Source organism: Rutidosis leptorrhynchoides, chromosome 2 (genome assembly GCF_046630445.1).
Source record: "Rutidosis leptorrhynchoides isolate AG116_Rl617_1_P2 chromosome 2, CSIRO_AGI_Rlap_v1, whole genome shotgun sequence".
In the NCBI taxonomy this organism is placed as follows: domain Eukaryota; kingdom Viridiplantae; phylum Streptophyta; class Magnoliopsida; order Asterales; family Asteraceae; genus Rutidosis; species Rutidosis leptorrhynchoides.
The window spans coordinates 80,902,912-80,916,402 of NC_092334.1; the positions used below are offsets into that span (position 1 = coordinate 80,902,912).

At 31.6% G+C, this 13,491-nt stretch overlaps 1 protein-coding gene across 1 annotated transcript; it reads right to left on the minus strand.

The window, feature by feature from the left end:
* Window positions 1–10,364: 10,364 nt before the first annotated feature.
* Window positions 10,365–12,972, minus strand: LOC139891084 (protein LIGHT-DEPENDENT SHORT HYPOCOTYLS 10-like). The gene is made up of 2 exons (XM_071874011.1): window positions 12,238–12,972; window positions 10,365–10,545 (listed from the first exon to the last, which is right to left on the minus strand). Exon 1 carries the CDS (start codon window positions 12,867–12,869, stop codon window positions 12,273–12,275), a length of 597 nt encoding a protein of 198 aa, XP_071730112.1. The 5' UTR covers window positions 12,870–12,972; the 3' UTR covers window positions 10,365–10,545; window positions 12,238–12,272.
* Between the last annotated feature and the right edge of the window lie 519 nt (window positions 12,973–13,491).

Here is a 13,491-nt window from a genome sequence, read left to right on the forward strand (position 1 = left end):
ATCATTTGACCCTCTCGTTCCCAGGTAAACTCAGGTCCTCGTTTGGAATTCCATCGGACTCGGACGATCGGAATCCTGTTGTGTTTCAAGATTTTGACCTCACGGTCCATAATTTCGACAGGCTCTTCCACGAAGTGGAGTTTGTCATCAATTGTAAGTTCCTCCAATGGTATGACATGTTCCGGTTCAGCAAGACACTTCTTCAAATTCGATACATGAAAGTTAGGATGAACTGAGCTCAATTGAGTTGGAAGATCCAAACGGTAAGCAATGGGTCCAACACGTTCCAAGATTTCAAAAGGACCAATGTATCGCGGGTTGAGCTTCCCACGTTTTCCAAAATGAATGACACCTTTCCAAGGTGCGACTTTCAACATTACACGGTCACCCACGTTGAATTCAAAGTCCTTACGTTTAAGGTCTGCATAACTCTTTTGGCGATCACGGGCCGTCTTGAGTCTCGCTTGAATTTGGACAATCTTCTCAGTTGTTTCATGGACTATATCGGGTCCGGTGATTTGCGTTTCGCCTACTTCGGCCCAACAAATAGGAGATCGGCATTTGCGGCCATACAACGCTTCAAAAGGTGCGGCATTAATACTCGAATGATAACTGTTGTTGTAAGAGAACTCGGCTAGCGGCAAATGCCTTTCCCAAGCCTTTCCGGAATCAATAACACAAGCACGCAACATGTCCTCCAAAGTCTGAATCGTACGTTTGCTTTGTCCGTCGGTCTGTGGGTGATACGCAGTGCTCATGTCGAGACGAGTTCCCAAGGCTTTTTGCAAAGAACACCAAAATCTAGAAGCAAAACGGGGATCGCGATCTGAGATGATCGATAAGGGCACACCATGACGAGATACAACCTCCTTTATGTATAGTTAAGTGAGTCTCTCCATCGTATCCGTTTCCTTCATGGCTAAGAAGTGTGCAGATTTAGTAAGACGGTCAACAATAACCCAGATGGTATCGTATCCGCCCACCGTCTTTGGTAGTTTCGTAATGAAATCCATCGTTATCCTTTCCCACTTCCATTGCGGGATTTCCGGTTGCTGAAGTAACCCAGAGGGCCTCTGATGTTCGGCCTTAACTTTCGAGCAAGTCAAACACTTCCCAACATAAGTTGCAACGTCCTTCTTAAGATTAGGCCACCAGTACTGTTCCTTGAGGTCGTGATACATTTTACCGGCTCCTGGATGAATCGAATATCTCGACTTGTGGGCTTCATCTAATATAAGGCTCCGTAGATCCCCATAATGAGGTACCCAAATCGTTCCGGCATAGCATCGGAGTCCAGTTTTCTTAACTTCAAATCGAGAAACGAGAATGTTCAAGTATTCATGAGATATATTCTCCTCCTTGAGAGCCTCATCTTAGGCTGCTTGGATCTGGCTATTGAGGTTCGAATGAATGGTGATGTTCAGGGCTCGGACACGAAGAGGTGCCATCCTCTCCTTTCTACTCAAAGCGTCAGCTACAACATTGGCCTTGCCAGGGTGATAACGAAGTTCACAATCATAGTCATTCAGCATCTTGATCCATCGACGCTGTCTCATATTTAGTTGCTTCTGATCAAAGATGTGTTGGAGGCTTTTATGATCGGTGAAAATAGTGCTCTTTGTTCCATAAAGGTAGTGTCTCCGCAGCTTTAATGCAAAGACAACGGCTCCAAGCTCGAGATCGTGCGTTGTGTAATTTCGCTCGTGAATCTTCAGTTGTCGGGAGGCGTAAGCGATAACCTTTGTGCGTTGCATCAGTACACAACCAAAACCACTTTTCGAAGCATCGCAATAAATGACGAAATCGTCACTGCCTTCAGGAAGTGATAAGATAGGTGCGGTGGTTAACTTCTTTTTCAAGGTTTGAAATACAGATTCTTGTTCGGGTTCTCAAATGAACTTCTTCCCTTTGTGAGTCAGCGCGGTCAAAGGACGCGCAATCAGAGAGAAACCTTCAATAAATCTTCGGTAGTAACCGGCGAGGCCTAAAAATTGGCGGATATGAGTCAGAGTAGTGGGGGTTCCCACTTGCTGATAGCTTTAATCTTTGCGGGATCAACTTTGATACCTTGATCGCTCACAATATGACCCAGAAATTGGACTTCCTTCAACCAAAACTCACACTTGGAGAATTTTGCATAAAGTTGCTCTTGTCTCAAGAGTTCCAACACTAGATGAAGATGTTGCTCATGTTCTTCTTCACTTTTGGAGTAGATGAGGATATCATCTATGAAGACGATAACAAACTTATCCAGATATGGCTTGCATACACGATTCATGAGATCCATAAACACGGCAGGTGCGTTGGTTAAACCGAATGGCATCACTTTTTGGAATCGCTTTTGAGTCTACTTATGATCTGGAGTTTTCCATATTGTCATGATTTATGTGCTATGATTTGTGCTCGTTGTTTCTATGATGTGCGTATTTTCAAGGACATGCGATAAACTGCGAACGTGTAAATTGTTGAACTATGAGATATAACATGTTAGTTGACTTAGGATTGACATGTTGACCATGATTGCATGACCTACTGAGATGTTTGACTTTAGTTGACCACTTTGACTGAGTTGACTTTTGGTTTAACTTTGGTTGACTTTCGTTGACTTGTTTGGACTAATTGACTTTTACTTGCGTATTGAGTCAGTATGAGCACTAGGACTATGCGTACACTATGAGTTGACATAGTGTGACCTATGTATTTACTTAAGATGACCTATTTGACTAGGTTGCATTTTTTGATCGTGATTGTCCGACTACCGTACGGTTTTTACTAAGAGAAGTACTGTGCTTTGCAAAGGTGAGTCTACAGTCCCTACTACTTTTACAGGGATGAGATAAAATGCTTTTTACAAATGTTTTACATATTAGGCACGAGTAACTAAACTATATACATATGAGTTTAGATCAGAAATCTCTTAGCTTGATTATATTAATTACTTTTAGTAACCTCTACTTATAGGGACGGTACCGTTAGGTTTGACAAACCTCGCCTCAACCTACGAGGTGCTTATTCTGTTGTAACTTGTACACTTGACCGGTGTATGCTTAAAAATAGTAAAAGGAAGACGTGTAGCGCTTTAGCTATCCGCAGGGTTAAAGCCTTTTAATCAAGTGCTCATGCTAATGTATAAATTTTATGATGCTTTTATTTCAGAAATCTCGTGGCCTAACTTACCAAATGCTTTACTAAACCTGTAGAACCACTCAACATTTTTCGTTGACCTTTTTGCATGTTTTTATCTCAGGTCCATAGAGGTATTGCTTCCGCATTACTGAAGTTGTCTTGCTTGTTTGCTGCTAGTTCTGGAATGTCGTCCAACATGCTTTTGATATGATTTATTTCAAGAACATATATTCGCATTGAAAACCATTGTTTCAGATAATGTTTTAAGTTTACTTTTGTTGGATGTTTATGTCAACTGCTTTTCAGATATATTTCTTTAATAAATGACTTTTCTCTTGAAACTTAATGAGAATACTTTTCAAAAACGTCTCATAAAGAGGGCGTGACCATTAACTGTGGGACCAGAGTTAATATACCGTTAGTGGATTCTGACGGGATATTACAACCGTTGACCGACTTATTAAATGACGGGACGGGTCGAGACGGGCTAGTCACCAAAACACCGCAAGGGCGTCGCAACAGACGCCGTTTACAAGAGTGCTTCTAGCCCAACAACATAACCCATATATAAGACCACTAGTTACGGGCAATAAAATCAACATGAAATCGACCTCAGGTGTACAAATTTTAACGCCTAACAGTTCTTGTTATGCAGCGTTAAATGCTGAGAAAATTTGGCGTTCAGAGGCGTGAGAATGTTACACCCGCAGTGGCGGACCTTAGTATTACCCAAAGGGGGTATCCGCCCCATCTGGATTTAACGGGGAATTAATTTTACACTAATTTTTTTTAATCAAAAAATAAGGTTTTTTTTAGTGTTTACTCCCGTGTCACTATTTTCACCCCTCTGTAGTCGGGCTCGAGTTCTGCCACTGTGCACCCGTTTTCGACCGATCAAAACTTAACAATATATATATATATATATATATATATATATATATATATATATATATATATATATATATATATATATATATATATATATATATATATATATATATATATATATTTATATATATATATATATTCTTTTATTAATTTATTTATTTTTCACTCAATTTTTAATCTTATTTTAAAAAATCACTCATAAATTTTCTCACACAAAATTAACATTAACCATAACACAATTTCAAAATTTAACACTTCCATCTCGCAGTTAAAATTTTCTATCTCAAATTTTCTCAAAATTTCCAAATCACCCGTTTTCGCAGTTAAAATAACACAATTTAAAATTTAACACCTCCACCTCACAGTCAAAATCTCATCTCTCTTTCTAAACGTACAATTTTTGACTCAACGTCACAGTAAAGTCAAGGTAACTCATGGTCTAAACCCACAAGTGTGACGACCCGAAAATTTTCGACCAAATTTAAACTTAATCTTTATATGATTTCGACACGATAAGCAAAGTCTGTAATATTGAGTCTCAAAATTTTTGGAACTGTTTATATGAATTCATTTGTCCTTCGACTATTCCCGACGATTCACGAATAATTGTGTGTAAATAAACATGTATATATATAATATATATATATATATATATATATATATATATATATATATATATATATATATATATATAAGTATTGAAAATACTAAAATGTAATTAAATCATTAGAATTAAATATGAAAAATAATATACAAGATAAGGAAGTTGTTATTAAAATAAATCTATGTATAGATGTATATGAAATTCTATACATAATTATTATAGGTATATAGGGATATATATAAAAGTTATAGATATTATATAACTATTAAATATTACATAATAGGTAATATTAATATATTAGATATAATTACAAGTTAAGGAATAGTTATCATATTATTATTACTAATACTAATATCAATATTAGTATTAATTATATTATTATTAGTACTGTTACATTTGTAATTAATAAAGTTCTAATAATATTAGGGTTATCATAATAATGATTTTTAATATAAATATTATTATGAGAAACAAATTACAAATTAGTTATGACTTAAATAAATTATTAGTTATTATTATTATTTTTTATTATCATTTTTATGTTTATCATTACTATTATTATTAACACTATGAAAATTAAGATTTTAATCACTTTATTAAAGTTATAAAAATAAAATAAAAATTTAAAACAATTATGAGAATGATAAAATTTTAATTATCATTAAACTTATCATTTTAATATTTTCATTATCATTATTATTATTTTTTTACATTATTTTTACCATCATTTTTATATACAGTACTATTAATTATTATTATTATTTTTATAGTATTGCAACATTTTTATAAATATATTTAAATTATTAATTAATTATTAATATTAATATAATATATAAAATAAAAAAATAAATTAATAATATAAATGTACGAATCTGTATCATCATCGATTTTTTTTGTTTTCTTTCTGATTCTTGCAGTACATCGACTTTCCAATTGTATCAAATCCGTTAACCATCACTGTCTATATGAAATTTTTACTTTTAATTGATTCTCCCTGTCTGAATTTTTTTACGTGTCAAAATCAACTTTCGATACAAACAAAATTTAACGAATCTTATGTACTAACTCAATTATATGATTACCATCTATATTTAATCCTATCTCCACTCTGCAATTGGAGGAATTAAGAAAAATCAAAATGAAAACAAATATAACACAGCTTTTTCCTCTGTTTCGTGTTCATTTTTTTAAAAGCTCGAATTCAAAATTAATTCTAAAATGTAATAATGCAGTCTTGTTTGAAATCTTTCACTCAATCTACCTGCAAAGTTTCAACCTCCAATTCCAACTATCGAGTGCTAATTTTGAAGTCAAAGTTTTGGTTTGTAAAAGTCAAATAATGTTCTTCAATCAAATTCGTGTTATCTGTTATGAATCAAGATAAATTGATGATTTGAAAAGTTTATATGAACGAGATACAACCTTTTTCATGTTATAACAATTGACCAAAACGTTCTCAATTTCGAAATCAATTTTTTTTTCCCTTCTTTGAGTCGCGAACAGCAGCACTCTTTCTATGCTTTTTATTTTTTTTATTTTTATTTATCCAAATTATATCAAATAATCGTCTACGTGTTGGATATTAAATCCTAAAATCAATTTTGTAACCATTATTAAGATTTAAAGGGATTTTGGTTTGATTTTGATTTTGAAAAGGGGAAGATGAAGTAGAAACAGAAAGAGTGATATATATTTACATTAGGGGGTTTAATTCCAGAAAAACAAAATGGTTCAGCTTTTTTGGGTGTTTGATGGGTGAACGAGAGGTCACGGGTTCGAGCCCGGCCCAGGGCATTTCGTTTTAGAAAAAGCTTTTAAAGGGGTATACACTCTTATTTTTATTTCTATCATTATTATTATTAGTTATTATTATGTTTATTATTATTATTATTATTATTATTATTATTATTATTATTATTATTATTATTATTGTTATTATTATTATGATTACTATTGTAATTGTTATTATTAGTATTATAATTATTATTATAAGTATCATAATTGTTATTATTATTATTATTATCATAAATATAAGTATTATATCTATTATTATTATTATTATTATTATTATTATTATTATTATTATTATTATTATTAATTATTATGAGTATTACTTATGATATTATTATTAATTTTAAAACTTTAATATTATTATCATTACGATGAAAAGGTTTATTATTGTTATCATTATGAAAATAATACAAATTATTATTATTTTCGTAAATATTAGTATTAGTATCTTTTTATAAATCATAGAATTGTTAATATTAACATAAGTATTATTATTATTTATATTATCATGAGTAATATTATTATGTAATTACTAAAATCATTATCATAACAATCGTTAACAGTAAAATTAATATTATTATCATTAATATCATTATTATTATTATTATCACTAATAGAATTATTAACATTATTACCTTTATTAATAAAATTAAGTAATTATAATTATTATTATTTTTACCATATTTAATATAATTTTAGTATTGTTATAATTACTATTTTTAACAAACAAATGATATATATACATATATATATATATATATATATATATATATATATATATATATATATATATATATATATATATATATATATATATATAAGATACTTAATATATATGACATAACAAAATTTATATTTATATATACAAAATGAATATATAAAACATATAATATAAGTATGATATAACTAATAAATTTATTTATATATATATTTGTTCAATTACAAATACATGGTTATATATATATATATATATATATATATATATATATATATATATATATATATATATATATATATATATATATATATATATATATATATATATATATATATATATATATACGAATGATATAGGTTCGTGAATCCGAGGCCAACCCTGCATTGTTTAGTATCGTCGTATGAATATTTTTACTACAAAATATTGTATCGTGAGTTTCATTTGCTCCCTTTTTAAATGCTTTTGCAATATATATTTTGAGACTGAGAATACATGCGCTGCTTTTATAACTGTTTTACGAAATAGACACAAGTGCTTGAAACTACATTCTATGGTTGAATTATTATACCGAATATCACCTTTTTTAGCTTGGTAGCCTAAGAATTTTGGAACAGACCCCCAAATTGACGCTAATCCTGAAGATAGATCTACGGGCCTAACAAACCCCATCCAGGTTATGAATGCTTTAGTACTTCGATTTTTATATACAGATGAGTGTACCTGTATATTTGGGGATATTCTAGATGCATTTGTTAATGCCGGTTACCAGGTGTTCACCATATGAATGATTTTTAATTAGCAGGTTATGCGTACTATTTTGTACTCGGGTTACGTGTACAATTAAATATCTGAAATCTTGTGGTCTAATAAAATATTGAAATGATTGTTAGGATAAACCTATGAACTCACAACATTTTGGTTGACACTTTTAAGCATGTTCATTCTCAGTATGAAAGAAATCTTCCGCTGTGCATTTGCTCATTTTAAAAATATTACTTGGAGTCATTCATGGCATATTTCAAAAGACGTTGCATTCAAGTCATTGAGTTCAAAAAGACTGTTATAAAAGATTAGTCATTCATATTAGGAGAATCATATATCATTTGTATCGAAAGGTTATATTTTGAAAAGAGTTGTCTTTCAACGAATGCAATATTTATAAAACGTATTATATAGAGGTCAATACCTCGCAATGAAATCAATTGAGATGAATAGTTTATAATCGATATGAACGGGTCGTTAAAACAAGTTCCCTAGTACTTAATACAAATTCATCTTTTGATCGACACTTCAATTATTTTTACACAAACAAATGAATAACTTGACATGTTTTCTACAACTATAAGTGTCACAAAATTGAAACTGTGAAAAATATAGTGCAAGAAAATTGAAGTGTCAATAAATATGGTGTCAAAATTTTTAAGTGCTATTAACTTTTTGACACTTTTAAGTATTACTGGGTTTTCCTTTATTATGCTTTTAAGTGTAAAAACTTTGCGACATTTATAGATGTCAAATTATTCACATTTGAAAGCGTCAAAAATAATAAAAGTGTAAAAAAATGTGACGTTTTTGATAATGACCTTATAACCTTAGTGATAGAAAGAGATAGTGATAGAAAGAGATTTTCAAGTGTTTATATGCATATATTAGTTTCATTTTAACTTCCTATGTAGAACAAGATTACCCAAGATTAATATAATAGAACATTTCTCAATTCAAACACTATTACCAGAACTTATAAATTAACATATTCGATATATCGTTAAGCTAGTTGATCTATCACAAAATGACACTAACGGCCTGTCATACTCATGTGCAAATGGATTGCGTACTACACTTACAATGACCATGTAACCGTATGTGCATATATATCGTATTATACAATAGTAAATACATAGACTTGCATGTAGTTGATACATGTTTTTTTTTTAATCATGATTTCGACCTTTAACCGACTATTAAACAGAATTTGCGTCCACCGCCAATTTGTATTAATTTAGTGACCGGATATTTTTCAATTGTTCATGTTTGTTGAAATAATGCATGCAAACTTCTTTTATGTTTACTTGCAAATTATAAATCTAGAACTGTAAGTTTTTATGTATTATCACATTCGCAATTTGGGCAAATAAATAAGTACATAATGAATGAAATTATGGCAAGCAGTTAGGATATATAGATAGGAAATTGTGTCCTCTTGGGTATCCATTAATGAACGAATTCAGGAGGAATCCAATGTTACTTGTACTATAAGTGGGCCTAATTATCACATCATTATATATATGCACATCAATTCAATTATATAGATCGAATCGATATATCTTATTGATTAGAGTCTATATTTGTAGTTATTCTTATCTTAATTTTTTTTTGCTAGAACGGTAATTTTGACATCGAAGCCTCTCATTTTCACCCACAAACCCGTTAGGAAGAAACTCCTCACATCAATCACGCATAGCGTTTTCGGAATGCTTTTGGTTAACTGTTTGGCCCGCACACTGTGAAGTATACCGGAGGCACAACCTTGGAGAAAACTCCCCACATGATTTGAACCTGCACCTATCTTTTCAAGAATACGAGCCTAGAATCAACTGAGATTTTTTAGCACTCAACCGTAAAAAGTTATATGTCTGACTAATGAATACCAAAATAAAATAGAACATTGAAACATAAAATTAGTTGCGACGATCATCGTCGCAAAAGAAAAGCTTGACAAAAGTCAAGAAAGTGAAATATTTGAGCTCGAAAAAATGTCGTGTTCTCATATTTCTAGTAGCGATAAGCGATAAACTTAGTTTTTTTTAATAAGAACATGTCCAGTGGCGGAAATAGGATTTTTTTTTCACCTGAGGCGAAATTTTTTTTTAACCGTAACACTTTTTTTGGTAAAAAATGGAGGTTTTGGGGCAAAAACGGGGTTTTTTATGGAAGATTTGGAGGTTATTTTGCAAAATTTTAAGGTTTTGGACAAAATTCGGAAATATTTGAAGGTTTTGCCTCGAACTATATAGGTTTTGAGGAAAAAAAAATCCGCCGAGACAAAGTCGAAAAATCCACAATTTTTCCAATAAAATTTCAAAATCGACTGGGGGCGGGTGCTCCACGGTCCCTTCATAAAAACGCCCAGCGGACTGTTTCATATTCTTGATTTTAACATATTCATGAATAAGTTTGGTTCAAGAACTACTATATATCTTCAAAATGAACAAGAATGAAGTACATATATAGATATAGAATTCAAACATATAAATAACAAATTGTGCTCTTATTAATGATATATATTTATCACCATAACCAATTAAACAGAGCTGTACTTAGCTAGAGATTGAATTAGGCAATCTGCATCAATGGAGTTCCAGCAACTGTATATATATCCAGTCCATCAACAGAAATTAATCTTGTATGCCATGTCCACCTGAATATAAATAAAATAATTGTTATTGTTATTTAATTAAAAAACAAAAAGGTAAAAATCAAAATCTTCTGATATATGTGCATGTACACAATTCACATGGACTCAAATAATTGACACGAACGGTTTCAAGATTTACAAATTTGGGATATGTGTTGGGTGGAACCCATGTCTCACAATGGAAATTGAAATTAAAAATTCGATCTGCATATAAGCTTACGAGTTATACACTTTATCACCAATTAATTTTAGAGTATAAGAATGTACCATAGTACGTAAGCTTATGTGTTAGACATATTCTAACCAGGCTAAGAAATAGCTCAATCCCATCAAGTGGTATTAATTAGAGCTACTGTTGTAGCTCGGATGTTGATCATGCAGCATGGCGCCGTATACCCCATCATATATATTGATCGACCTTAGATTAGTCGACTAATCGATTCACAAGTCTTGTACCGAAAGTCTCTCACCCGTGTCAGATTGAGAGTTACGAGTTTGCATACATGCTATACGATCTTATTATCGTATGCTTAAGGAAGTAACTAACGCTTTCTTAAGAGGTAGCTAGATGTGTGATAGATGATTAAATTGCATTATTGTCTCTTTCAACATCGATTTAGCATGCAACGAAATCCGAATTGATTAAACTTACTCTCTTTAATAATTTGTAAGTTAGTCCCATGTAAAGATTAAAAGCCGTTAAATTGATGACATATTAGTATCAAAGCTTGAACTTTATTTGGTAAATTAACTCATTAACCATATCTATGCATTGAATTGGTAAACCATACTTAATTTCACTACAAGTTTTCCGTTTCTTTCGTGGCTATTGTTAAAACAATTTTGGGACCATTATTGTTTATCAAGATCTTACTATAGTTATGATAAAAAACGAACATGCTGCAGTCACTAGCATGTTTTATATATACAAGCAATGTATTTCTTCTAGATATGGGCATATATACAATCATGAAGTAATTAATGGTAATATTACATACATAATACTGTATTACTTGAGCCTTATAAATTTACATTTAATTGTATAGTAGATAGTAGATGGCTCTCAAATTATCAATCTAATGATAGAGAAATTACAGGTAATAATTAATCTGTTTATACTATATACTATGTTGCATAATCAAACAAACAAACAAGACACACACACACAGACTACTGTGTGACTGTTAATGGGAGTATAGTATGTTATGCTATAGTAGTAATGATTCATTTTATTAGTTAACATACACTCATATTAATTGTGTTAATTATATTTCAGGTAAATCCTGATGGCACTCTATATAGTGCAGAATCCCAAAAGAGACAAGATTAGCAATTTCTAAATAGTACTTAATAAAGGAGAATTTTTTTCACATAAAATATATAATATTAAAATATCCACGCAATTAATTAAATTAAAATTAATTATGTTCCGAATTTGTTCTTATTAGATAGGAAACCTGTAAATGCAGATAGAGAATACTAGCTGATTACTAAAGTGTTCTCCATGCAAACTAGGGTTTCTAGAATCATATGCAGTCTGCTAGGGCTTTTACCTTTTCCCCCAACAATACTTACTTTTTGGATTATAAATTTTAGGGTTTGTGATGTATGCAAGTATATATACATGATCAATTCAATTTATGAAGAAAAAAAATATAGCTAGCACATCAAGTGATTAATTAATAGATCAATTACCAATTTCTTGAAGAAGAAGCATATATAGATCATGATCATTGTTGCATGCGAAAACTCGATGATTCTTCATTCGTTTTTAGAATCGGGGTATTTTTCTTCTTCTTTTTCTTCTTGTAAGGAATCCCTCTAGCTTTTGCTTGTGAATCGCGAATTTCTCTCAAGTAAACCCTAATCGCGCCACTAGCAAACGGGTTCATTTCTGGTAACCCACCGTTTTCTTCGTAAGCTGCCCGAAGTCGTCCAATAAGGGCGTCAAGGCTGCCCCAAGCTTGCCTAAGTGGACAAGTACAAGGTCCAGCTGGATCCGGATGACCGAAATACACACAACCTTGTAAATGAACCTTAGTTTTTCCAAATTGGTCAAGGTACCTAAGGAAATCTAGTACATGACTATAGTTGCAATGAGACAAAGCAACTGGTGGTCTTTGGTTCTTTAAGTATTGCCCAAAAGTATTCCAATCGCGCCGTTTTTGTGACTCGTATCGACTTAGTTGTGGTGGCGGTGGTGGTTGTGTATCAGAAGGTACAAGTACGCCACCACCGCCATCGCCACCACTACTACTACCACCACCACCTCTTGATGATCCTTCACCTATTTCTGATCTACCCTTGTTTTGTTGATCACTAGACATTAGATTTTAGTAAGTGATGATGAGTTTTTATATGTAAGAAAATTTGTTTAGAGAGAACAGAGAAAGATATTTAAAGATGATATATAATTGAAGAGAGATGAGAAATTAATAAAAATGGAAATTTGCTAAATCAAATCATGGAGGAAGAGGAGGTATTGAGAAGACAAGACATGGGTCCATTTGAAAGTGCTTTAAGACAATTAGGCTTTATTTTCTCATCAAATTGTGTTATTCCCATCCTTTAATTGGCACTATATACAATACCTTTATACTAGTAATATTTTTTAATTAAGTTATATGTGTAATTATACAACTTTTAAATTTCTTGCTTATTTATTCGCACGTACTACAACCAATAAAGTATTGATAAGTATGTATCAAACTTTCAAGAAAAAATCCAGCCGAAATTGGGAAACATTAAATTAATAGTGTATGGAGTCAAAACCTAGCTCTAACGGGGTTCAGGTTCTGTTTTTGATTTGGAGTTAGACCATATATAGTGGTGTGAGTTTTCTCCGTCATATGAGGTAGCATCACATTTGGTCAAATTTGACAACCACTGATACTTTTAACATAGCGTCATTTTTGACAGAATAGGGGCGTCAGTCATGCACGAAAGTAA

Bases quoted from the DNA above. Each gene is read 5' to 3' on its own strand.
- LOC139891084 (XM_071874011.1), bottom strand. From the start codon at position 12,869: ATGTCTAGTGATCAACAAAACAAGGGTAGATCAGAAATAGGTGAAGGA.